This window comes from Heterodontus francisci, chromosome 41, assembly GCF_036365525.1.
Source record: "Heterodontus francisci isolate sHetFra1 chromosome 41, sHetFra1.hap1, whole genome shotgun sequence".
Classification (NCBI taxonomy): Eukaryota; Metazoa; Chordata; class Chondrichthyes; order Heterodontiformes; family Heterodontidae; genus Heterodontus; species Heterodontus francisci.
In genome coordinates this window covers 31,340,068-31,368,004 of record NC_090411.1, presented here as the reverse complement: position 1 = coordinate 31,368,004, position 27,937 = coordinate 31,340,068, and the positions used below count along the sequence as shown (strand labels likewise).

Below are 27,937 nucleotides of genomic sequence, written 5' to 3'. Positions count from 1 at the left end.
GGAGGAAAGTGAGGTAGAGAGGCAGGGAGCTTTAGGAAGGGTATTCCGGAGCTTGAGGCCTAGGTAACTGAAGGCGTGGCCACCAATGGTGCAGCAATTAAAATCAGGGATGCTCAAGAGGCCAGAATTAGAGGAGTGCAGATATCTCGGAGGGTTGTGGGGCTGGAGGAGATTACAGAGATAGGGAGGGGCGAGGCCATGGAGGGATTTGAAAACAAGGATGACAATTTTAAAATCAAAACGCTGCTTGACCGAAAGCCAAAGTAGCACAGGGGTGATAGGCGAATGGGAACTGGTGCGAGTTAAGACAGGGGCAGTAGAGTTCTGGATGACCTCAAGCTTGCGGAGGGCAGAATGAATGTGGGAGACCAGCCAGGAGTGCGTTGGAATAGTTACGTCTAGAGGGAACGAGGGCATGAATGAGGGTTTCAGCAACAGATAAGTCGAGATGGGGTGAAGTCGGGCGATGTTATGGAGGCAGATATGGACGGTCTTAGCAACGGCACGAATATGAGGTTGGAAGCAACCAGCAAACCAGACAAATACTCAAGACTACTGAAGCTCACCGCAATTTCTTTTTGCAAACAATTCCAGTTTTTGTTCTCTCACCGCTATCTGGAGCCAGCATGGCAGGGGAAGGAAGGAGGGCTAGCACGAGGATTCCTGCAGGCAGGATGGGCAGGGACAAGGGGAACGTAAAGAGGACACTGCAGCTTCAGAACCTTCTGATATCAGCCCATTGCAGCCTCATTGCTGGTTGTACTGACCCGCGTATTGTTCCTCTCTGCCTTCAGCTCTGCAATCTCCTCCTCCCTCTCCAACAGTTGTTCCCGGCACATATTCAGCTCCTTCGTCAGTACTGCAAATTCCTGCACAGGAATAAGAAGACATGTTTTAAAATAATGTGCAATACAGAGAGGTAAAGGATGACAATTCTTGGCCGGCAATAGCAAGACAGAAAGTTGGAGAAAACAAGTGCCACCACTATTGTGCGAGCTTGAGATATGGTTGAAACAGAGAAGGGGGGAGAGAGAAAGAGAGAAGGGGGGAGAGAGAAAGAGAGAAGGGGGGAGAGAGAAAGAGAGAAGGGGGGAGAGAGAAAGAGAGAAGGGGGGAGAGAGAAAGAGAGAAGGGGGGAGAGAGAAAGAGAGAAGGGGGGAGAGAGAAAGAGAGAAGGGGGGAGAGAGAAAGAGAGAAGGGGGGAGAGAGAAAGAGAGAAGGGGGGAGAGAGAAAGAGAGAAGGGGGGAGAGAAAGAGAGAAGGGGGGAGAGAAAGAGAGAAGGGGGGAGAGAAAGAGAGAAGGGGGGAGAGAAAGAGAGAAGGGGGGAGAGAAAGAGAGAAGGGGGGAGAGAAAGAGAGAAGGGGGGAGAGAAAGAGAGAAGGGGGGAGAGAAAGAGAGAAGGGGGGAGAGAAAGAGAGAAGGGGGAGAGAAAGAGAGAAGGGGGAGAGAAAGAGAGAAGGGGGGAGAGAAAGAGAGAAGGGGGGAGAGAAAGAGAGAAGGGGGAGAGAAAGAGAGAAGGGGGGAGAGAAAGAGAGAAGGGGGGAGAGAAAGAGAGAAGGGGGGAGAGAAAGAGAGAAGGGGGGAAAGAAAGAGAGAAGGGGGGAAAGAAAGAGAGAAGGGGGGAAAGAAAGAGAGAAGGGGGGAAAGAAAGAGAGAAGGGGGGGGATAGTGAAGGGGAGGAGAGACAGAGAAGGGGGGGGAGAGACAGAGAAGGGGGGGGAGAGACAGAGAAGGGGGGGGAGAGACAGAGAAGGGGGGGGGAGAGACAGAGAAGGGGGGGGAGAGACAGAGAAGGGGGGGGAGAGACAGAGAAGGGGGGGGAGAGACAGAGAAGGGGGGGGAGAGACAGAGAAGGGGGGGGAGAGACAGAGAAGGGGGGGGAGAGACAGAGAAGGGGGGGGAGAGACAGAGAAGGGGGGGGAGAGACAGAGAAGGGGGGGGAGAGACAGAGAAGGGGGGGGTAAGACAGAGAAGGGGGGGGAGAGACAGAGAAGGGGGGGGAGAGACAGAGAAGGGGGGGGAGAGACAGAGAAGGGGGGGGAGAGACAGAGAAGGGGGGGGAGAGACAGAGAAGGGGGGGGAGAGACAGAGAAGGGGGGGGAGAGACAGAGAAGGGGGGGGAGAGACAGAGAAGGGGGGGGAGAGACAGAGAAGGGGGGGGAGAGACAGAGAAGGGGGGGGAGAGACAGAGAAGGGGGGGGAGAGACAGAGAAGGGGGGGGAGAGACAGAGAAGGGGGGGGAGAGACAGAGAAGGGGGGGAGAGAAACAGTGAAGGGGGAGAGAGAAACAGTGAAGGGGGAGAGAGAAACAGTGAAGGGGGAGAGAGAAACAGAGAAGGGGGGGGAGAGACAGAGAAGGGGGGGGAGAGACAGAGAAGGGGGGGGAGAGACAGAGAAGGGGGGGAGAGACAGAGAAGGGGGGGAGAGACAGAGAAGGGGGGGGAGAGACAGAGAAGGGGGGGGAGAGACAGAGAAGGGGGGGGAGAGACAGAGAAGGGGGGGGGAGAGACAGAGAAGGGGGGGGGAGAGACAGAGAAGGGGGGGGGGAGAGACAGAGAAGGGGGGGAGAGAGACAGAGAAGGGGGGGGAGAGACAGAGAAGGGGGGGGAGAGACAGAGAAGGGGGGGGAGAGACAGAGAAGGGGGGGGGGAGAGACAGAGAAGGGGGGGGAGAGACAGAGAAGGGGGGGGAGAGACAGAGAAGGGGGGGGAGAGACAGAGAAGGGGGGGGAGAGACAGAGAAGGGGGGGGGAGAGACAGAGAAGGGGGGGGAGAGACAGAGAAGGGGGGGGAGAGACAGAGAAGGGGGGGGAGAGACAGAGAAGGGGGGGGAGAGACAGAGAAGGGGGGGGAGAGACAGAGAAGGGGGGGGAGAGACAGAGAAGGGGGGGGAGAGACAGAGAAGGGGGGGAGAGACAGAGAAGGGGGGGGAGAGACAGAGAAGGGGGGGGAGAGACAGAGAAGGGGGGGGAGAGACAGAGAAGGGGGGGGAGAGACAGAGAAGGGGGGGGGAGAGACAGAGAAGGGGGGGAGAGACAGAGAAGGGGGGGGAGAGACAGAGAAGGGGGGGGAGAGACAGAGAAGGGGGGGGAGAGACAGAGAAGGGGGGGGAGAGAAACAGTGAAGGGGGAGAGAGAAACAGTGAAGGGGGAGAGAGAAACAGTGAAGGGGGAGAGAGAAACAGTGAAGGGGGAGAGAGAAACAGTGAAGGGGGGAGAGAAACAGTGAAGGGGGGAGAGTGAGAGCTGGAGAGAACTTGCGAGTTAGGGAGCACAGAATGAGACAGCACTGGAGGATATTTGGTCCATCATACCTGTACCATTCCTTGATAGAGCTAACCAGTTAGTTCCACTCCTTCGTTTTTTCCCCATAGCCCTGCAAATATTTCCCCTTCAAGTATTTAACCAATTCTCTTTTGAGAGTTACTATTGAATGAAAACCCACTGCCCTTACAGGAAGCGCATTCCAGATCACTACTTACTGCGTACAAAAATAATTCTCATCTCCCCTCTGGTTCGTTTGCCAATTACCTTAAATCTGTGTCCTCTGGTTAGCAATACTTCTGCTACTGGAAACAGTCTCTCCTTATTTACTCGATCAAAACCCCTTCTAATGTTGAACACCTCTATGAAATCTCCCCTTAACTTTCTCTGCTCTAAGAACAACTCCAGTTTCCACAGCCTGTCCGAGTAACTAAACCCCCCATCCTGGTAAATCTCCTCTGCATTCACTCCAAGGCCAAGCCATCCTTCTGAAAGTGCGGAGCCACAATATTCCAGTTGAGGCCTAATTCTCAATGTTCTGCCACCGTGAAAATTGAATGTTAGAATAACATATTTGATAATGATGGACCAGAAAGAATGAACAAATAAACATTTATTTTTATTTAAAAAGGGAAAGTGTCACCTAACGGGATGACCTTGGCAGTAGGTAATGAGCAAATAGGAGACACTGAGAGACCAAGTGTTAAAGACAAGGCGATCCAGAGTAAGATTCCAGAGAATGTTTGAGGAAGTCAGTGCTCCAGGTCTGTTGTTGACGGGGCATATAGGGGACTACAGTGGGGTGAATAAGAGTTTCTTTTTTTAAAGTTGGCGAAGGTGAAATCAACAAATGTGCTCCGTTTTCATACAAATTCCAATTCTGAGCAGAGACCAAAATCTTTTATAGTCCTGGGTCCTATACGGTTTCTCAGGCAGCAGAAATATTTAGTTGGGCACTCATGGGGCCATCACTCTGCTCCCAGTCTCAGACCGTGGAAAATGGTTCGTATCCAGTCAGCCACTGCAAACAAAATGTCCACAAGGGACCTCAGTCACCAGCTCAGGCAGTGAACACGCAAGCCAATTACCCATACATATGGCCACACATACACCCATGCACACAAGAAACATGAGCAGAAGGAGGCCATTCATCCCCTTGCGCCTGCTCCGCCATTTAATAAGATCACGACTGATCTTCCATCTCAACTCCACTTTCCCTCACCTGATCCCTCACATCCCTTGATGCCTCTACAGTCGATCTCAGCCTTGAATATACTCAATGGCGGAGCATCCATAGTTCTCCGGGGTAGAGAATTCCAAAGATTCACAACCCTCCGAGTGAAGAAATTTCTCATCTCAGTCCTAAACAGCCAACCATAGTTCCAGATTTCTAGCCAGGAAACAGTGTCTCAGCACCTACCCTGTCAAGCCCTCTCAAAATCTTAATATGTTTCAAGAAGATCACCTCTATCACTTCTAAACTCCATATATTATAAACCCATTCTACTCAACCTCACATAGACAATCCCAGGAATCAACCCAGTGAACCTTCTTTGCAACCCCTCCAAAGCTAAGTAAATCCTTCCTTAACCAAAACCATACCCGGTACTCCAGGTGTGACCTCACCAAAGCCCTAAACAACTGCAGCAAGACTTCCTCACTCTTCCAATTGAACCTCCTTGCAATAAAGACCAACATATTACTTACCTTACTAATTGCATGTTAACTTTCAGCGCTTCACATACAAGGACACCCAAATCCCTCTGAATACCAACATTGAATTGTTTCCCACCATTTAAAAGCACATCAGTGCGAAAGATAAGGCAGAAGCATTTGCAACAATATTCAGCCAGAAGTGCCAAGTTGATGATCCATCTCGGCCTCCTCCTGAAGTCCCCAGCATTACAGATGCCAGACTTCAGCCAATTCGATTCACTCTGCGTGATATCAAGAAATGACTGAAGGCAATGGATATTGCAAAAGCTATGGGTCCTGACAATATTCTGGCAATAGCACCGAAGACCTGTGCTCCAGAACTTGCAGCACTCCTAGACAAGCTGTTCCAGTACAGCTACAACACTGGCATCTACCCGGCAATGTGGAAAATTGTCCAGGTATGTCCTGTACACAAAAAACAGGACAAGTTCAACCCAGCCAATTATCGCCCCATCAGTCTACCCTCAATCATCAGTAAAGTGATGGAAGGTGTCATCAATAGCGCCATCAAGCGGCACTTACTTAGCAATAACCTGCTCAGTAACACTCAGTTTGGGTTCCACCAGGGCCACTCAGCTCCTGACTTCATTACAGCCTTGGTTCAAACATGGACAAAAGAGCTGAACTGAAGAGATGAGGTGAGGTGAGAGTGACTGCCCTTGACATCAAGGCAGCATTTGACCGAGTATGGCATCAAGGAGCCCTAGCAAAATTGGAGTCAATGGGAATCAGGGGGAAAACTCTCTGCTGGCTGAAGTCATACCTAGCGCAAAGGAAGATGGCTGTGGTTGTTGGAGGTCAATCATCTGAGCTCCAGGACATCACTGCAGGAGTTCCTCAGGGTAGTGTCCTAGGCCCAACCATCTTCAGCTGCTTCATCAATGACCTTCCTTCAATCACCTTCCTTTTGGTTGCAGCAGCTTTGACAGAAGCGGAGGTGCGGAGCGAACTTGCAGCTGGGAGGTCAGTTTCAGTGTAAGTTAAAGTTAATTCCCTTTTGTTTTCGGAGGACCAGGGGACTGCTGGGTAAGTAAAAACTATATATTTGGGCGGTGGCTGTACCCGAGACACTACACATGTAGTGTCTCCCACCCACCCTCCTCCTCTAACCAAAAAAAAGGACTCTGGTGTGTTGATAAGGTAAGCTTTTTATTTAAAAAGTTCTGTCCGTCGGATTGCTAAGCTAACAAGTTTTGACTTTTTTTTTTTGGTTTTTCAGTAGATTTGTTGGGAATTTAGAATAGTGGGAATGGAGGTTAAGGCAGTTGTATGTTCCTCCTGCAGAATGTGGGAGGTAAGGGTCGCCAAGAGTGTCCCTGCTGACTGCATCTGCGGGAAGTGCATCCAACTCCAGCTCCTCGAGAACCGCGTTAGGGAACTGGAGCTGGAGCTGGATGAACTTCGGATCATTCGGGAGGCAGAGGGGGTTATTGAGGGGAGTTATGGGGAGGTAGTCACACCTCAGGTAAAAGAAGTAGGTAGATGGGTTACCGTCAGGGGAAGGAGAGGGAACCAGCAGGCAGTGCAGGGATCCCCTGTGGCCGTTTCCCTCAACAACAGGTATACCGTTTTGGATACTGTTGCGGGGAACGACTTACCAGGGGTAAGCAATGGGGTACAGGTATCTGGCACAGAGTCTGTCCCTGTTGCTCAGAAGGGAAGGGGGAAGAGGAGCAGAGCATTAGTCATTGGGGACTCCATAGTTAGGGGAACAGATAGGAGGTTCTGTGGGAACGAGAGAGACTCTCGGTTGGTGTGTTGCCTCCCAGGTGCCAGGGTTCGTGATGTCTCGGATCGTGTTTTTTGGGATCCTTAGGGGGGAGGGGGAGCAGCCCCAAGTCGTGGTCCACATAGGCACCAACGACATAGGTAGGAAGAGAGATGGGGATTTAAGGCAGAAATTCAGGGAGCTAGGGTGGAAGCTGAGAGCGAGAACAAACAGAGTTGTTATCTCTGGGTTGTTGCTCGTGCCACGTGCTAGCGAAGCAAGGAATAGGGAGAGAGAGGAGTTGAACACGTGGCTGCAGGGATGGTGTAGGAGGGAGGGTTTTGGTTTCCTGGATAATTGGGGCTCTTTCTGGGGTAGGTGGGACCTCTACAAACAGGATGGTCTTCACCTGAACCAGAGGGGTACCAATATCCTGGGGGGGAGATTTGCTAGTGCTCTTCGGGGGGGTTTAAACTAAATCAGCAGGGGAATGGGAACCTAAATTGTAGTTCCAGTGTACAGGCTGTTGAGAGTAGGGAGGTAGGGGATAAGGTTACAGGGACGCAAGAGGGCACTGGCAAGCAAGAACTTGGTTTAAAGTGTGTCTACTTCAACGCCAGGAGCATCCGGAATAAGGTGGGTGAGCTTGCAGCATGGGTTGGTACCTGGGATCCTGATGTTGTGGCCATTTCAGAGACATGGGTAGAGCAGGGGCAGGAATGGATGTTGCAGGTTCCGGGATTGAGATGTTTCAGTAAGAACAGAGAAGAGGGTAAAAGAGGGGGGGGTTTGGCATTGTTAATCAAGGAAAGTATTACAGCGGCAGAAAGGACGTTTGAGGACTCGTCTACTGAGGTAGTATGAGCCGAGGTTAGAAACAGGAGAGGAGAGGTCACCCTGTTGGGAGTCTTCGCTGGACCTCCGAATAGTTCCAGAGATGTAGAGGAAAGGATAGCGAAGATGATTCTCGACAGGAGCGAGAGTAACAGGGTAGTTGTTATGGGGGACTTTAACTTTCCAAATATTGACTGGAAATACTATAGTTCGAGTACTTTAGATGGGTCAGTTTTTGTCCAGTGTGTGCAGGAGGGTTTTCTGACACAGTATGTAGACAGGCCAACCAGGGGCGATGCCACATTGGATTTGGTACTGGGTAATGAACCCGGCCAGGTGTTAGATTTAGATGTAGGTGAGCACTTTGGTGATAGTGATCACAATTCGGTTAGGTTTACCTTAGCGATGGGCAGGGACAGGTATATACCGCAGGGCAAGAATTATAGCTGGGGGAAAGGAAATTATGATGCGATTAGGCAAGATTTAGGATGCGTAGGATGGGGAAGGAAACTGCAGGGGATGGGAACAATCGAAATGTGGAGCTTATTCAAGGAGCAGCTACTGCGCGTCCTTGATAAGTATGTACCTGTCAGGCAGGGAGGAAGTTGTCAAGCGAGGGAGCCGTGGTTTACTAAAGAAGTTGAAGCGCTTGTCAAGAGGAAGAAGGCGGCTTATGTTAGGATGAGACGTGAAGGCTCAGTTAGGGCGCTTGAGAGTTACAAGCTAGCCAGGAAGGATCTAAAGGGAGAGCTAAGAAGAGCAAGGAGAGGACACGAGAAGTCATTGGCGGATAGGATCAAGGAAAACCCTAAGGCTTTCTATAGGTATATCAGGAATAAAAGAATGACTAGAGTTAGATTAGGGCCAATCAAGGATAGTAGTGGGAAGTTGTGTGTGGAATCAGAGGAGATAGGGGAAGCGTTAAATGAATATTTTTCGTCAGTATTTACAGTAGAGAAAGAAAATGTTGTCGAGGAGAATACTGAGATTCAGACTACTAGGCTAGATGGGATTGAGGTTCACAAGGAGGAGGTGTTAGCAATTTTGGAAAGTGTGAAAATAGAGAAGTCCCCTTGGCCAGATGGGATTTATCCTAGGATTCTCTGGGAAGCCAGGGAGGAGATTGCAGAGCCTTTGTCCTTGATCTTTATGTCGTCATTGTCGACAGGAATAGTGCCGGAAGACTGGAGGATAGCAAATGTTGACCCCTTGTTCAAGAAGGGGAGTAGAGACAGCCCTGGTAATTGTAGACCTGTGAGCCTTACTTCGGTTGTGGGTAAAATGTTGGAAAAGGTTATAAGAGACAGGATTTATAATCATCTTGAAAAGAATAAGTTCATTAGCGATAGTCAGCACGGTTTTGTGAAGGGTAGGTCGTGCCTCACAAACATTATTGAGTTTTTCGATAAGGTGGCCAAACAGGTGGATGAGGGTAAAGCAGTGGATGTGGTGTATATGGATTTCAGTAAGGCGTTTGATAAGGTTCCCCACGGTAGGATATTGCAGAAAATACGGAAGTATGGGGTTGAAGGTGATTTAGAGCTTTGGATCAGAAATTGGCTAGCTGAAAGAAGACAGAGGGTGGTGGTTGATGGCAAATGTTCATCCTGGAGTTTAGTTACTAGTGGTGTACCACAAGGATCTGTTTTGGGGCCACTGCTGTTTGTCATTTTTATAAATGACCTGGAAGAGGGTGTAGAAGGGTGGGTTAGTAAATTTACGGATGACACGAAGGTCGGTGGAGTTGTGGATAGTGCCGAAGGATGTTGTAAGGTACAGAGGGACATAGATAGGCTGCAGAGCTGGGCTGAGAGATGGCAAATGGAGTTTAATGCGGAAAAGTGTGAGGTGATTCACTTTGGAAGGAGTAACAGGAATGCAGAGTACTGGGCTAATGGGAAGATTCTTGGTAGTGTAGACGAGCAGAGAGATCTTGGTGTCCAGGTACATAAATCCCTGAAAGTTGCTACCCAGGTTAACAGGGCTGTTAAGAAGGCATATGGTGTGTTAGCTTTTATTAGTAGGGGGATTGAGTTTCGGAGCCACGAGGTCATGCTGCAGCTGTACAAAACTCCGGTGAGGCCGCACCTGGAGTATTGCGTGCAGTTCTGGTCACCGCATTATTGGAAGGATGTGGAAGCTTTGGAAAAGGTGCAGAGGAGATTTACTAGGATGTTGCCTGGTATGGAGGGAAGGTCTTACGAGGAAAGGCTGAGGGACCTGAGGTTGTTTTCGTTGGAGAGAAGGAGGAGGAGAGGTGACTTAATAGAGACATATAAGATAATCAGAGGGTTAGATAGGGTGGATAGTGAGAGTCTTTTTCCTTGGATAGTGATGGCAAACACGAGGGGACATAGCTTTAAGTTGAGGGGTGATAGATATAGGACAGATGTTAGAGGTAGTTTCTTTACTCAGAGAGTAGTAGGGGCGTGGAACACCCTGCCTGCAACAGTAGTAGACTCGCCAACTTTAAGGGCATTTTAGTGGTCATTGGATAGACATATGGATGAAAATGGAATAGTTTAGGTCAGATGGTTTCACAGGTCGGCGCAACATCGAGGGCCGAAGGGCCTGTACTGCGCTGTAATGTTCTAATTCTAATAAGGTCAGAAGTGGGGATGTTCACTGATGATTGCACAATGTTCAGCACCATTCGCGACTCCTCAAATACTGAAGCTGTCAGTGTAGAAATGCAGCAAGACCTGGACAATATCCAGGTTTGGGCTAATAAGTAGCAAGTAACATTCGCACCACACAAATGCCAGGCAATGACCATCTCCAACAAGAGAGAATCTAACCATCTCCCCTTGACATTCAATGGCATTACCATTGCTGAATCCCCCACTATCAGCATCCTAGGGGCTACCATTGACCAGAAACTGAACTGGAGTAGCCATAATAATACCGTGGCTACAAGAGCAGGTCAGAGGCTAGGAATCCTGCGGTGAGTAGCTCATCTCCTGACTCCCCAAAGCCTGTCCACCATCTGCAAGGCACAAGTCAGGAGTGTGATGGAATACTCTCCACTTTCCTGGATGGGCGCAGCTCCAAAAACACTCAAGAAGCTCGACACCATCCAGAACAAAGCAGCCCGCTTGATTGGCACACCATCCTTAAACATTCATTCCCTCCACCACTAACGCCCAGTGGCAGCAGCGTGTACTATCTACAAGATGCACTGCAGCAACACACCAAGGCTCCTTCGACAGCACCTTCCAAACCCGCGACCTCTACCACCTCGAAGGACAAGAGCAGCAGATGCATAGGAACACCACCACCTGCAAGTTCCCATCCAAGTCACTCACCATCCTGACTTGGAACTATATTGCCGTTCCTTCACTGTCCTTGGGTCAAAATCCTGGAACTCCCTTCCTAACAGCACTGTGGGTGTACCTACCTCACATGGACTGCAGCGGTTCAAGAAGGCAGCTCACCACCACCTTCTCAAGGGCAATTAAGGATGGGCAATAAATGCTGGCCTGACCAGCGTCGCCCACATCCCATGAATGAATTTTTTTTTAATTCTGTTTTTCTACTCTTCCTACCAAACTGAATAACCTCACATTTCCTTGCATTGTATTCCATTTGCCACCATCTTGCCCAATCACTTAACCAATCTATTTCCTTTTGCAAATTCGGTGTCTTCCTGACAACTTACTTTCCCCACTTAATTTTGTATCATCAGCAAACCTGGATACATTACGCCCAGTCCCTTCATCGAGGTCATTAATATAGATTGTAAATAGCTGAGGTCCCAGCACTGATCCGTGCAACAGTCTGCCAATCTGTTTGTTTTCTGCAATTTAACCAAGTCTCAATTCATGCTTATTATCCCCAATCCCATGAGTCCTTATCTTGTGTATCAACCTTTCATGTGGCACCTTATCAAATGCATGTGCACACAAGCAATAAAAAGCATATAGGAACATACAGATGCATACGCACACACACACAAGACATTAACCAGTCTTTTCTCTTGCAACGAAGCACAGAAAAATTTCAACACAGAAACAGGCCATTCAGCCCAACCAGTTCACACTGGTCCAGAAACATAAAATGCTGGAAATACTCAAGTCAGGCAGCATCTGTGGAGAGAAAAACAGAGCTAACGTTTCAGGTCGTGACCTTTCATAAGAAATGAAACAATAACGGTTTCTCTCTCTACAGATACTGCCTGACCTGCTGAGTATTTCCAGCATTTTCTGTTTTTGTTTCAGATTTCCAGCAACCACAGCATTTTGCTTGTGTATTAGCAGTTCATGTTGATGTCCATCTTCCACACCAGCTATAATCCTCTCAGATTCTCTCAACCTCTTCCCATTTGGCCTTCTTTTCCTTCAAACACCTAACTGATCTCTTCATAAATACTGACTTATCCTCTGCTTCAAATACCAACTGTGACACGCTGTGTGTTTCAGATCTTTGTGTTTTTTTCTTTATATCTCAGTACCTTGCACAACCTCTGAACCAGGAATACACGAACACAGGTGCAAACAACTGCTCAAACATACACTCATACGCCATGCATTAAAGTCTTTATTGAAAAGAAAAACACACAGTCATTGAAACTGCTTCATCCAAACCTCTTTCCGAGAATTATAGAATCTTACAGCTCAGTCAGAGGTTATTCAGCCCATTGGGACCCATGCTTGCTCTTTGAAAGGAGCTGACCAATTAGCCCAGCAAATCTTTCCCTTTCAAGAATATATCCAGTACTTTTCTGAAAGTATCCTTTGGTCTATTTTCAGATTGTCAAACAGTCTGCATCTTTTCAAAACTGCACTGACTTTCAGCTTTGTCAGTTGTGTCCTTGCTTACGAGGCAGAAGTTCAAATGGTTCTTGTCCCATTCTAGGACTTGAGCATGTAACGGAGGTTGACACTCCCAACGAGGTACTGAGGGAGTGCTGCACTATTGAAGGTGCCATCTTTCTATAATAAGCAGGAGCCCCTTCTGCCCTGTTAGGTGGATGTGAAGGATTCAATGGCACTACACAGAAAAGAGCAGGGAGTTTTCCTGGTGTCTTTGCCAGCATTTGTCCCTCAACCAACATCACTAAAACAGATTAACCAGTCATTCATCTTAACGCTGTGCGTGGGATCTTGCTGAGCGCAAATTGGCTGCCGCATTTCCCCACACAACAACAGTGACGACACTTCACAAGTGCCTCATTGGCTGTGAAGTCTTTTGGATTAGTCCATGCATGTGATGAAGTGTGATTATAAATGCAAATTCTTCCGTTGACATTTGAAGACACAGCTGAGACCCAGAACATTACTCCAGCTTGGTGAAATAAGCCTGCAGATTTTAACCCGACGAGCAGCTGAGTAAAAACAGGAGCCTCGTGTAGCTGAGCAAAATGAGGGACCCAGAACCTGGGGTAGAGTTATTCAGGGCTGAGTGACTCTTCCAGCACAGTACTGAGGGAGTGCTGCACTGCGGGAGGTGCCGTCTTTCGGAGGAGACATTAAATTGAGTTGCCCTCTCAGGTGGTATGTAAAAGATCACACGGCTGCCATTTCAAATAGCGGGGGAGTTCTCCCCGATGTCACAGCCAATATTTATCCCTCAACACTAAAATAAAAACACTATCTGGTCATTATCACATTGCTGTTTGTGGGATCTTGCTGTGTGCAAATTGGCTGCTATGTTTCCTATATCACGGCAGCAACTACACTTTCAAAAGGTACTTCACTGGGTGTGAAGTACTTTGACATGTCAGGAGGTAATGAAAGGCGCAAAATAAAAAATATTTCCTCCTCACCCTGCCAATTGTGATTATTCGCTCAATTCCTATTTCGCAGTTAGTGGCAATTATTCAAACAGCCCCAGTTCCTATCTGGCCGTTACCTTGACAGAGTCCCCACCACAGATAAACTCTACCTATGGTCAGGAATGGGTCACAGTTCCCGGTGGTGCAGAGTCAGCCACTGGCACCTGAAGCAGGCCTTCGTGTGGGTATCTGTGGGTATCTGTATCTGTGGTCCTCAAAAGATCGTCACACCCGATAAAATCATGATGCAAATGCACCTCACTCACGCCTACGCGGCACTCCGACTGTCTTAAAAACGAGGTTCATTTAGGAAAATGATTTCCCAGTCGTGAGCATCTCCAATACCCCATTCCCCTGATTCCCACACCCACCGCCCCCTTTGCCACACAGGTGGGTGGTGTTCTCTCTCAGTTCACATCTCTGCATGTCACACAGCAGCTGCTGCTTGTGTGGGAGGCCTTCCCATGTTGTGCCACGAGTTACTATTTAGGATCTATATTGATGAAGACCTGAGAAACGCATGTGAAGACTTCAAATTAAAGTGCTGACAAGCTCTCCCTCCCCCACTACCCAACAGAATGGTTTGTGGGGGTGACACGACAAAAAACAAACAATCAGCTTATCAACTGAACAGATCGTTTTTTGACAATCTGTCGCCCGTTGGTTCTTGCCAGTTGCTCCTGGAGTGAAGTGTCGACCAGCAACTAAAAACCAGATAGGTAGAGGGAGGGTGGAGGAGCTGTGCGCTGTGCAACTGAAGTTTTGCAAACCAAAAAAAAAACTCCATAGAGTACAAGATAATTAAAGGGAATTAGCACCAATTTCCGAGACCCCTCCCTTCACAGAAAGGAAGGAATTTTGGTGAAACTGTAGAGATTACAGGTCAACGGGAGTTCCCAAGATGGGGACATCTCTCAAATGGGCCTTTCACTTCATTGGTTCTGGAGACACAGGCAACACAGGCAAGGCTACATTTATTGCCTGTTGTCGGGTGCCCTGAGGTGGTGCTAGGCTTTCCTTGTTGCGACTGTTCCTACATCTCAACCCATCCCTAGTTGCTATGCTCTAAATGTCTTACTAGACTGTTTCAGGAGGAGCAGTTAACACGCAACTGCACTGGCCTGGGATTGGAGTCACATATAGGACATGACTGGTAAGGATGACAGGTTTCCTTTCCTGAAAGGTGACTGGCAAAAGAACCAAAGGCGACATGAGGAAAACTTTCTTTACGCAGTGAGTGGTTGCAATCTGAAAGACACTACCTGAAAGGCAGAGTCAATCGTGGCTTTCAAAAGGAATTGGACAGGCACCTAAAGGGGGAGGAAATTTGCAGGGCTATGAGGAAAGGGGGGAGGGAGGGGGTTGGGACTAGCTGGATTGCTCTTGCAGGGAGCCAGTACGGGCTCAATGGGATGAATGGCTTTACCAATGATGCTAAAAGGACATTAGTAAGCCAGTTGGGTGTTAAACAACATTATGACAGCTTCATGGTCATTCTCACTTTTAATTTTCAGATTTTTTTTTTTTAGAAAACTGAATTCAAATATTCAAACCGTTTTGGCAGGTTTTGAACCCCTGTTCTTTTATTTATTTAGAGATACAGCACTGAAACAGGCCCTTCGGCCCACCGAGTCTGTGCCGACTAACAACCACCCATTTATACTAACCCTACAGTGATCCCATATTCCCTATCACCTCCCTACACTAGGGGCAATTTACAATGGCCAATTCACCTATCACCTGCAAGTCTTTTGGATGTGGGAGGAAACCGGAGCATCCGACGAAAACCCACGCAGACACAGGGAGAACCTGCAAGCTCCGCACAGGCAGTACCCAGAATCGAACCCGGGTCCCTGGAGCTGTGAGGCTGCGGTGCTAACCACTGCGCCACCCATCTTATCTTCTCTGGCTTATTAGGCCAGGCCTCTGGATTACTAGTCCACTAACATAACCAACACACTAGCACAGCTCCAATACAAGACCAACTAACTCAGCATAGACAGGAGATCGATCTGGAACCATTCTCTTCAATGTGTATATCATCTAAGACAAAAGGGCCAGATTTTAACTCAATTGTGATCAATTTTAGTGATCAGGGTCACAACAGTCCCTATTGAGAAGTAATCACCCTCCTCAAACACACAGAATATTGGCGTCAGGTACAAGCAAGAGTGAGTTTAAAGAAAGAGGGATATTTATGTTCCTGCCTTAAACACTTTCACTTGGATTGCTCTGGAGTCTCAAGGAATTGAAGCTTAATCTGCAAGACCCTGTTGTGAGCGTCTTGGGTGAAAAATCACAGGGGCATTAAAAATAAAGATTATTTATTAAAATATTGTCCTGGGGGAGAAAAAGTCCACTTGACTTGACAGTCAAAAGAATCATCCAATCACATAATGAAGAGTCTATTCACTTTCAGATTGGTCATGCACAGGTGGTGCGATGATTGACATGTCGGGCGACCAATAGCAGGAGCATGGCGGCAGGGTCGTGGGACACAGATCATGTGATGAAACCTCCAGGAATAGGCCCAACCAGAGTTGGCAACCGGACTTTGCACACCAATGGCTTGAGACCTACCAGTTATTAATGCTGTAATTGCGGTGCGAAGAGGCAGAGATTAGGATAAGACACACACAACACAGCACAATATCCAACAGAAGCTGGACGGGCAGCAAGATACAACCAGGATCAGCGCTTTTCCCATTGCTCGCTCCGTCAAGTGTTTATGATGGAAATAAACGCTCTTTTCTGCAGCAAAAGCACTGATGGAGAAACAGGAATTGAAACAAAAATTGCAGCAATTTGAAAAACAAGCATCGACCCTGCAAGGTGGCCAGAATCCAAGAGTTTTGCCAATCTGATATACCCAAAAATAAAACCATTTGGCTTTTTAATTAGCGTAATGAATGCACATAAAACAAGACTGGGGCCCCAGAATATTGCAGTCATTTGGATTCTGAAGCTAAGGAATAAAGTGCTGCAGGCAAATCATTACTTCACTGGCACAAGGCCAGTACACACCATCCTGGACCCACAGGAGTGTACTAGCACAGTTTCTAAACGTACAAGGCACTTGCATAGGAGGCCATTCAGCCCATTGTGTCTGTGCTGGGAGCTATCCAATTAGTCCCACGCCCCCTGCTCTTTTCCCATAGCCTTGCATTTTATTTTCCTCCAAGTATTTATCCAATTCCCTATTGAAAGTTACTACTGAATCTGCTTCAGCCAAATCTGCTTCAGATGTCAGCTGCAATGCAGTTGGCAGCACTCTCGCCTCTGAGACACAAGGTGCTGGGTTCAAGTCCCATTCCACAGACTTGAGCACAAAAATCTAGGCTGACACTCCAGTGCAGTACTGAGGGAGTGCTGCCTTTCAGGATTAACTGCTAAATCAAGACCCTGTTTGCCCTCTCAGGTGGGCATAAAAGATCCCATGGCTCTATTTCGAAGAGCAGAGGAATTCTCCCTTGGTGTCCTGGCCTATACTTATCCCTCAATCAACGTCACAAAAATACATTATGATGTTTGTTGCTGTTTGTGGGAGCTTGCTATGTGCAAACTGGCTGCAACGTTTTCTGCATTACAAGAGCAACTATATTTCAAAAGTGCTTCGAGACATCCAGTGATCATGAAAGGCACTATATAAATGCAAGTCTTTTTTTCCTTCTACAGCCCTTTGAGGAAATGCATTCCAGATCATCATAACTCACTGTGTAAAAGAAAATTATCCTCATATCCCCCTGAATTTTTTCCATATTATCTAAAATAGTGTCCTCAGACAAGTCTCCTGCCAGGGGAAACAGTTTCTCCTTACTTACCCTACCAAAACCCTTCATAAATGTTGTGCACATCCATTAAATGTCCTCTTCAGCTTCTCTGCTCAAAAAGAGAATAACCCCAACTTCTACAGTCTCCCCACAGAACTAAAGTCCCTCATCCCTGCTATCATTCTGATAAACCTCCTCTGTGTCAGCTCAAAGGTTTTGACATCCTTCCTAAAGCATGGTGCCCAGAATTGGGCAGAATTCAGTTACATTTTGTTGTACGTAGTTGTGTTCAACTGGAATTTTAAGGCATGGTTGTTCAACCTCCTTTCGTTTATTGCAGAATTACTTCAGTTTTGGACACGATACTCTAGTTAAGGTCTAACCAGTGATTTATAAAGGTTTACCATCATTGCCTTGCTTTTGTACTCTATGATTCTGTTTACAATGCCAAGGATTCCATGTGCTTAACTTCCACCCCTGGGTATAATCTTGATAGAAGCCTTCACAAGGACTAATGCCTTAATTTAAGAAATATTTCCAAATTTATGGCCAACACCAGTGAAGAAACAAAGTCCTACTCTATATATAGAAAAATATCAACAGTTGTGCATGTAGCTCCATCGCAGTCAGCAGCTGATGGAAGCATGCCTACAAGTGTCAGCGTTGGTTCAGTGGGCAGCACTTTTGACTTGGGAGTGAGAAGGTTGTGGGTTCGAGTCCCACTTCAGAGACTTGAGTACAACGTCTTGGTCTACATTCCCAGTGCAGTACTGAGGGAACACTGCACTGTCAGAGGCGCTGACTTTCAAATGAGACGTTAAGCTGAGGCCCTGTTTAGATGTAAAAGGCTCCATGGTCACTTCTGAAGATCAGGTGAGATCACCCCAGTGTCCTAGCCAATATTTATCCTTCAACGAATGGCACTAGAAAGATTATCTGGCCACTCATCACATTGCTGTTTGAGAGAGCTTGCTGTGCATAAATTGGCTCCTGCGTTTCCTACATTATAACAGTGACTACACTTCAAAATTAAAAAGTACCTCACTGGCTGAAAAGCACTTTGGGATGTTATGAAAGGTGCTATATTAATGTAAGCTCTATCTTTCTTTGAAAGATGTCTGGATTGGGTCCAGTTCGGGTTACTTTGGGCTGGACTAGGCCTGGTTGGCCTGCATAGATTTGAACTAGATTAGGCCTGGGTTGGAACAGGCCGACCTGGGCTGCGTCGCACGAGCGTCTGTTTAGAACCCAAGCTGCCGTGACTTTCAGCTCTAGCATGATGCAGCCAGCTGGAGAGCTGCAGGTGGCCTTTTGCTCTTTTGAAAGTTCAGCAAACGACAGATCAAATCACCATCAAAAATCGGCACAATCTGCTACCAGCGTCACCGCTCGCTCGATGCTGCCAACACTGGAACTGTCCTCGAATTCTCAAAGACACAAGCAAAACACATACAATGGACCACAAGTCTTGGGGGAAAAAAAGCCTAGACATAAACACATACCTCCAAACATGCCTCCGGAACACATTCCCCACAGGCACTGATGCAAGTCTTTCTGTGTACTTCCAATATTACATACATCACCTAGTGTTTTGGGGTATGCATCGTCATCAGCTAACAAGAAGCAATGAGTCGTTTTGCTACAAAAGAAAGCCGTATATAAAGAACCCTTCTCTTAGGCCAAGATTAGAGATTATTGTTGCTTCTTGATCTGGCTGAAGTTGGGTTCATTTGAAAAGATTTTTTTTGTTCATTCTCCACTGTAAACGCTAAAGACTCCTTTTCACTGGAGGCTCTAGGAAAGGATCGGATGGCTTGTTGCACACCCCAGCTATGTGCAAGATGAAAGCCATGCTGGGCTTGTTATCTGGTCCAGCACCAGATTTAGCTGCAGGAATCTGTCATGTTCGGCTCTCTGCCAAGATGTGCCAGAATAAAAGGTAGAGTTATAATATTGACAGGTTTGGTAGGGACTGATCAACATGACTTTGTGAATAATTCTCATGTTACTGCAGTGCTCTCTAACAACACAAGTTTAGAATCCCTTTCTAAAGCTCTCCCATCTTCCACCCTCTTTCAATTGGAGCTCATCCTAAACCCTGCTGCCTGTATCCTAACCCACACCAAGTCCCGTTCACCCATCACCCCCTGTGCCTGTTGCTCTACATTGGCTCCCGGTCTGGCATCACCTCCATTTTAAAATGGTCATCCTGGTTTTCAAACCGCTCCATGGTCTTACCCTCTCCCTATCTCTGTAACCTCCTCCAGCCCTACAACCCTCAGATTTCTATGCCCCTCCAATTCTGGCCTTTTGCACATCCGCGATTTCGATCACTCCCCACCACTGGTGGCCATGCCTTCAGCTGTCTGGGACCTAAGCTCCAGAATTCCCTCCTTAAACCTCTCTGCATCTCTCTCCTCCTTTAAGACTATGTTAAATACGCTACATCAACGCAAGTTGTTGCTACCCGAGCTGATTCGTTCAGGCTCGGAGGCCGACAGTTTGTCTTTCCGAAAAGTGGAGGCAGAGAAGCTAGAGGTCTGCTCTTCTTTGGTCCAGAGAGAGAGTACGTAGAGTGAAATTCTGTGTCATCTCCTCAATGGATAGTGGATGAGAATAGTACAGCAGAGAGGCCGAGGAACAGGATAGGACGAAGGATACTGGGAGCCAAGTAGGAAGGCAGTTTGCAATGAATGTTTCAGAAAGATAGAGAACATGCTTTCCGTTCGTTGGACCTACTTCCATTTCCATTTGGACAATGAGGAATGTTGACAAGATGGTGACACATCCCTCCGGCAGATGCCTGAGCATTTGACATAAAACTATGTACAATGATAACCAGAGGGCACAAATTTAAAGGTGATCGGCAAAAGAACCAGGAGTAACATGAGGAAAGGCTTTTATTTAAAAAAATGCAACAAGTGGTTAGGATTTGGAATGTACTGCCTGATAGGACGTTGGATACAGATTCCACAGTGATCTTCAAACTGGAACTAGATAAATACTTGGAGAAAATATTGCAGGAATATGGGGAAAGAGTGGGGGAATGGGACTGACTGGATTGCTCTTTGGAACAAGTAAAGACATGATGGGCTGAATGGCTCCTTCTGGGTTGTACTATTCTATGACGCAGCCACATTACCTGAAGACAAGAGTGACGGCGGCTGGCGGACCTGCTCCCTCTCGGCGCGCGCTGAGACTCGAAAAAAAAAACGTAGTGACATCACGGGAAATCTGCAAGGTGATTGGTTGGGTGAGTAGCAGCTGTTAGTGCATTTAAATAGCTTAAAAAAAGGAAAGTTTTTTTGTTGAAAAAACCTCTGGTGATAAGGTGAGTACTACTAAAGTGTTTTTTTAAAATTCAGTGCAACTTATTAAGGACTTTAGATTGGAGTGGGTAGATCAAGACCACTAGCGTAATCAGTATTTTTTAATTCAGGGAGTAACTAATTAATCTAAGGGTAAGTCAAGGCAGGAGAGCTCAGCCCTGTGATATGCTCCTCCTGCGCTCGCTATGTGGGAAATCAGGGACGCTTCCAGTGTCCCTGACGACCATGTGTGCAGGAAGTGGATCCATCTGCAGCTATTGGCTACCCGCATTATGGAGCTGGGGCAGTGGGTGGATTCACTGTGGAGCATCCGCGATGCTGAGGATGTCATGGATAGCACGTTTAGTGAGGTGGTCACACCGCAGGTCATGGCTGCACAGGCAGAAAAGGGATAGGTGACCACCAGGCGGAGTAGTAGGCGCTGGCAGGTAGTGCAGGAGTCCCCTGTGGCCATCCCCCTCTCAGACAGATATACCGCTTTGGATACTGTTGAGGGGGAATGACCTCCCAGGGGAAAGCAGCAACAATGAAGTTTGTGGCACCATGGAGGGCTCTGCTGCACAGCAGGGGAGGAAAAGGGGTGGGAGAGCTATAGTGATAGGGGATTCTATCGTAAGGGGTGCAGACAAGTGTTTCTGTGGCCGCAAACGAGACTCCAGGATGGTATGTTGCCTCCCTGGTGCTAGGGTCAAGGATGTCACGGAGCGGCTGCAGGACATTCTGAAGGGGGAGGGTGAGTAGTCAGAGGTTGTGATACACATTGGTACCAACGACATAGGCAGAAAGAGGGATGAGGTCCTGCAACAAGAATTTAGGGAGCTAGGTAGCAGATTAAAAAGCAGGACCTCAAAAGGTTGTAATCTCTGGATTACTCCCTGTGCCACGTGCTAGTGAGTATAGGAATAGGAGGATAGAGCAGATGAATGCGTGGCTGAGGAGATGGTGCAGGAGGGAGGGCTTTAGGTTCCTGGAGCACTGGGTCTGTTTCTGGAAAAGATGGGACCTGTACAAGTTGGACGGCAGATTCGAAGCGCTGAAAACAGCGGAGGCATTAGAGGAGTATAGAAAGTGTAGGAGGGGTACTTAAAAAAGTAATTGTCAGAGCGAAAAGAGGACATGAAAAAACATTGGCGGTCAATATAAAGGAAAATCCTAAGGCTTTTTCTAAGTATATTAAGGGCAAGAGGATAACCAAGGAAAGAGTAGGGCCCATTAGGGACCAAAGTGGCAATGTGTGTGTGGAGCCGGAGGACATAGGTGAGGTTTTAAATGAGTACTTTTCATCTGTTTTGACTTTGGAGAATGACGATGTAGGTATAGAGATCAGGGAGGGGGATTGCGATTTACTTGAACATATTAACATTGAAAAGGGAGGAAGTATTAGATGCTTCAGCGGGCTTAAAAGTGGATAAATCCCCAGGCCCAGATGAGATGTATCCCAGGCTGTTATGTGAGGCAAGGGAGGAGATAGCAGGGGCTCTGACACAAATTTTCAGATCCTCTCTGGCCACGGGAGAGGTGCCAGAGGACTGGAGAACAGCGAATGTGGTACCATTATTCAAGGAGGGTAGCAGGGATACTAGGTAATTATAGGCCAGTGAGTCTAACATCAGTGGTTGGGAAATTATTGGAAAAAATTCTGAGGGACAGGATTAATCTCCACTTGGAGAGGCAGGGAATAATCAGGGATAGTCAGCATGGCTTTGTCAGGGGGAGATTGTGTCTAACTAACTTGATTAAATTTTTCGAGGAGTTGACTAGATGTGCAGATGAGGGTAAAGCAGTTGATGTAGTCTACATGGACTTCAGTAAGGCTTTTGATAAGGTCCCACATGGGAGATTGGTTAAGAAGGTAAGAGCCCATTGGATCCAGGGAAATTTGGCAAATTGGATCCAAAATTGGCTTGGTGGCAGGAAACAGTGGGTAATGGTCGAGGGTTGTTTTTGTGAATGGAAGCCTGTGACCAGTGGTATACAGCAGGGATCGGTGCTGGGACCCTTGCCGTTTGTAGTGTACATTTATGATTTAGACGTGAATGTAGGAGGTATGATCAGTAAGTTCGCAGATGACACGAAAATTGGTGTTGTAAATAATGAGGAGGAAAGCCTTAGATTATAGGACGATATAGATGTGCTGGTAAGATGGGTGGAGCAGTGGCAAATGGAATTTAATCCTGAGAAGTGTGAGGTGATGCATTTTGGGAGGACTAACAAGGCAAGGGAATATACAATGGATGGTAGGACCCTAGGAAGTACAGACGGTCAGAGGGACCTTGGTGTACTTGTCCATAGATCACTGAAGGCAGCAGCACAGGTAGATAAGGTGGTTAGGAAGGCATATGGGATACTTATCTTTATTAGCCGAGGCATAGAATATAACAGCAGGGAGGTAAAGATGGAGCAGTATAAAATGCTAGTTAGGCCACAGCTGGTGTACAACTCTAGTTGCCACACTATAGGAAGGATGTGATTGCACTGGAGAGAGTGCAGAGGAGATTCACTAGAATGTTGCCTGGGCTGGAGCATTTCAGCTATGAAGAGAGACTGAAAAGGCGAGGGTTGTTTTTCGTAGAACAGAGAAGGCTGAGGGGTGACCTGATCGAGGTATACAAAATTATGAGGGGCATTGATAGGTTAGAAAGAAAGAGACTTTTTCCCTTAGCGGAGGGGTCAATAACCAGGGGGCATAGATTTAAGGTAAGGGGCAGGAGGTTTAGAAGGGATTTTAGGAAATATTTTTTCACCCAGAGGGTGGTTGGAATCTGGAACACATTGCCTGAAGGGGTGGTAGAGGCAGGAACCCTCACAACATTTAAGAAGTATTTAGATGAGCACTTGAAACGCCATAGCATACAAGGCTGCAGGCCAAGTGCTGGAAAATGGGATTAGAATAGTTAGGTGCTTGATGGCCAGCACGGACACGATGGGCTGAAGGGCCTGTTTCTGTGCTGTATAACTCTATGACTCTAGTGCGTCGAAAAGGACTTGATCTCTGAAGTGATATGCAGCGCATTCATGGTGTAACAGCAGTGCAGCGGTCATCACCCTGGAAGAGCAAGCCACCGTCGTAAGTTCAAATCCCACCACAGTAAACTGTGAAAGTGAATTCAATAAGTCTGGTACTTAGTGGACAAGTTCAAGGGAAGGGAAAGAATTCACTGTGAAAGCTGCCGGCTGTCCTAAAAACCCAAGAGGTTCACTCACATCCTTCGATGAAAGAAACCCATCACCGGATCCTGTCACCAGTCGATTGGCTGGTCGACTCTTAATATTCCCTGAAGAAGCCTAGTGAGCCACTTAGCTACAGTGGCAAGTAGCACTGGCCGTAAATGTGGCCCACCTGACGAAATTTCTACACCACAGGCAGACATAGCACAAGGCGGCAAATTGGTGCGGCATTAAACTCAGAAATGCTCACTCGCCTTGAGATTCCAGCCGCAAAGAGGTCACTTGACTAGTTAGGTGCAGAGGATAATTGGAGAGAGAGTCAGGAATACTGCATGTCACAGGATCCTAAAAGTATGTGAAGTATAAATTACATCAATTTTGTTACTTTTTTTCTTTTAAATACTGGACACTCTGCATTGTTCCTTTTGCATCATCATTCGATGAGGTGTTAAGCTGAATCGAACGATACACCAGAAAATACCACCCTGTCCACTATCCCTTCGTTCCTCTGAGATCTCTGCGTTTCCCAATTCTGGTGCTGCTTTCATTGCTTCACTGCTGACAGTCATGCCTTCGACTGCGTAGGCCCCAAGCTCTTGAATTCCCTCCCTAAACCTTTCTGCCTCTCATTTAAGAGGCTTCTTAAAATGTACCTCATTGACCAAGCTTTTGGTCACTTGTCCTTACACCTCAGGGAAGGTTTACTGTGCTGTAGGCACTGTACAAATGCTGATTGTTGCTACAGTGCCCATCCTAATCCTCCCACCATGGTAGCTGTTCAGACCCACTTCCCCGCTGCAGTGAAATCACCCACCAGCCATGCATTATTCATCATTTCTAATCATTCACGCTCAGAAATATCAGTGGAAATAAAAAGACATGTTTCCATAGTGATGAGACGATTGCACTGAAAGCAACAGGGATAACACACGAGCTCACTTTAAGCTCCAGGATTTTGCTTCCAAAAAATTCAAAGGAGGAACAGTCTGGGCTGGTCACATGATGCGATGAACCTCTGCTCGAGTGAGGCCTACCGTAGTCCACTCTCCATCATCGTGCAGCACGTCAAATTTGGGGAGAGGTTTTTTTTTCACCCGCATTAAAAATTGCCCAGCAGTCAACTGGCTTCAAATCGCAGGCAGAATCAGGGGTGGTCACCTGATCAGAGGCCACGTTATGTGCTGAATGACACAGGGTCTGAAATCTCAATTTAATTATAAGGGGGCATAACCTTTAAATTAGAGCCAGGTCGTTCAGGGGTGATGTCAGGAAGCACTTCTTCACACAAAGGGGAGTGGAAATCTGGAACTCTCTCCCCCTAAAAATACCATTGAGGCTGGGGGGCCAATTAAAAATTCCAATGCTAAGACTGATTGTTCCCTCTCCCTTGCGTAACAAAAACCTATGGCGGGTAGACGGAGTTCAGATACAGATCGGCCATGCTCTTAACTGAATGGCAGAACAGGCTTAAAAAGGGACTGAATGGCCTCCTCTGGTTCCTACGTTCTTAAAAGGAATATAAAGAGCTGTGCAGCTGGTAGAATTGGAATGAAATTAGCAAGAAAAAAAAAGTTACACAGCGCTGCCTCGATTTCCCTGCTGATGGTGACTTCATTCTGGAATCAACTGGCCAACGCTCACTGCCTTTAAGCAGGGAGGACATTCAATCAGCTGGCCCCAGCATGGACCCTGTCCTGTGAACACCCTTCGTGCCTCGTAGAGTTTCCGTGGCTCTGTCGAGCCTGTTCACTTGGTGCAAGTCGTTAGGTTCAAACCAAATTGGTTCCTGCATTCTGGAGATTTACCAAATGGCAGAAGCTGAAAGGGAAAAATAAAAAAAGCAGTAATGCTGCACTCCAGCTGCAACGTCCTGCTCGATTCCTTTACGTTCATGACGGAACAGAAATCAGGCTGAAAGGCGAGGTGCAAGAGAAGAAAAAAAAAAGTCAAGAAATATTTGCTCTGAAGGAAAGAGATCCCACAATCTTGCAGAGAGTGCTCAGCATCCAGCCTGTGATTTTCCATCCGTTATTAATTTTAATGTACATAAAACCATGTGAGCTCATTTTAATTGCAATGTAATTCTACAATTTAATAAAGCAATTTTAAAGAATAAAAGGTCATGGCTGCAACCTTCCCCCAGTTTCCCAGAATGTACTTACTCCGAGCATCACTCCCTATGGGATCACTGCCTGAATCCTCACGGTAATTCGAATCCCAGAATGTGTCTACTTTCTGCTGAATTCCCCAGTGCCAGTACTGAGGGAGCACTGCAGCTTTGGAGGTGCTGTCTTTCGGATGAGACGACAAACCGAGGCCCTGTCTGGCCTCTCCAGTGGACCTAAACAATCCCGCGTCCCCGTTTGGAAGAAGAGCAGGGGAATTCTCCCCAGGGTTCTGGTCAATATTTGCCCCACAACCAACATCACCAAAACTAATGATCTGGTCGTGGCCACGTTGCTGTCTGTGGGAGCTTGCTGTGCGCAAATTGGCTGCTGCGTTTCATATATTACAGCAGTCACTACAAAAATACTTCATTGGCTGTGAGGCACTCTGGAATGTCCTGAGGTCATGAAAGGTGCTATATAAAGGCAAGTATATGTATATATTTTCATTGCAGCTCAGAATCCAGGTTAACAATCTGTAGCCTCTGCTTCTCGGGGCTTCATTTATTGTATTATTTGAAAACTTTTTAAAGGATATTAATTTTTTTAAATATTTGGAGCCACAGAATAAAACGCATCCCGCTTTCGGCACCTTGGGTAGATCTGGACTTTGTGTGATGGCGACTCAGCCTGTTTTACTTCTCCTGAATTTCATAGCTGTTGTCGTATGCCATGATCAAAAATGGATTTTACGCCCACCGCACACAGGTTCAGCTTAGATTCCTCAAGCCTCCATGAGCCATTTCCTAGCAATTGATGCTATTACATTGATCCTGCTGTGGGGGATGAAGGAGCCACTGATCCACACGTCACTGGGTCAGGATTAGGACTCAGCGATGGGAATATCAGGGCGGTGCACGACATCAGACACCCAGTGTAAACAAGCACCAGACCTAAAGTGGACATTCGCTCCCAGATCAGGAACAGCACAGATTCACAGCAGAGCGAAGCTCTCCTTGCACTCTTCCAACTTCTCAGTAGTTTTCCAGTTCCCCAAGTTTCTGCTAATTTCCCGACAAACTTAGAGAGTGTTTTGTGCTCTGGACCCATGGCGACTTTCCGAAGCCCACGCTTTCAGTTTGCCCTAAAAGCATTTCACAAGATACTTGCAGACAGAACAGATTTGAACTTAGTTCCCAGAGGTGAAATGCCAGAGGACCACGAGGTTCTGTTATTAATTCATAGACGTGAACAATACTTAGTCCAATATATAGACTGTCACTAGTGTTTTGGTTCACTCAATTCACTTTTAGTTGTCTTCTTTGTTACATTCCATTTCCACAATTCTTGGCCAACCTGAGACTTTTGCACAGACAGTTCTATGCCCTGACTGATTACACCATTGTATTTGTGGTTTTATCAACGTTCTGTTGGCTGACCCAGGAATTTCTGAAATGGGAACAATGTACTTCTTACATGGCAATACCAACATGGGCTTACACTGAAATTTACAGAGAGATTTCCAGGAAACAGAAGAGCTCGGGTCTGCCCAAGAAATAAAAGACTTGCATTCATATAGCACCTTTGACGAGCTAAGGAGATCCCAAAGCGCTTTTCAACCAATGAAGTACTTTGCAACAGTGGCTACACTTCATAATGTAGGAAACACAGCAACCAATGTGGACACAGCAAGATCCCACTAACAGCAATATTATAATCGCCAGATCATCTGTTTCTTGCACTGATGTTGGTTAAAGGATAAATATCGGCCAGGACATCAGGGAAAAATTCCCCTCCTTGGTTCAAATAAGTGGATGTAAAATGACCCCCCCTCCCCACCCCCCGTCACTAAGAGGACAGACAGCACATCAGTTTAACGTCTCATCTGAAAAATGCACTCTACATTGTACTGCACTGGGAGCGCCGGCCTGGGTTTTGTATTTAAGACTTTTTTGCGCCCAAGTTGCTTTTGTGCTCACCGTCCTCTATTATCCACAACATTCCCTTTGCCCCTTCCTGCTTCTTCTGATAACACGGCTCTTCCCTCAATCCAGTAACTGGAAGAGCTTTAGTGTCAATACCCTCGCATGCAGGAGAACTGTATGTTGCAACATGTCCCACAGTACAATTGCCATGATCGCTGCAGACTGTCATCCCACCATCAGCATGCATCATGCAGAGCCGACACCATCACTGCGTGGGCAGATTAAGCCACTTTGAGCTGCTGCTATAAATCATAGCTCCCGGGCTGGGTGACAATCTGCTCCCAAC

The 27,937-nt window shown here is 47.1% G+C and overlaps 1 protein-coding gene across 7 annotated transcripts in view; it reads right to left on the bottom strand.

The window, feature by feature from the left end:
- Positions 1 to 27,937, bottom strand: part of ppfia3 (PTPRF interacting protein alpha 3) — a 105,248-nt gene that overhangs the window by 51,559 nt on the left and 25,752 nt on the right. For all 7 annotated transcript variants that reach the window (XM_068019709.1, XM_068019711.1, XM_068019710.1 and 4 more), the window contains exon 3: positions 768 to 869. In XM_068019709.1, coding sequence (XP_067875810.1) covers positions 768 to 869 — 102 coding nt within the window. The remainder of the gene's footprint in view (positions 1 to 767; positions 870 to 27,937) is intronic.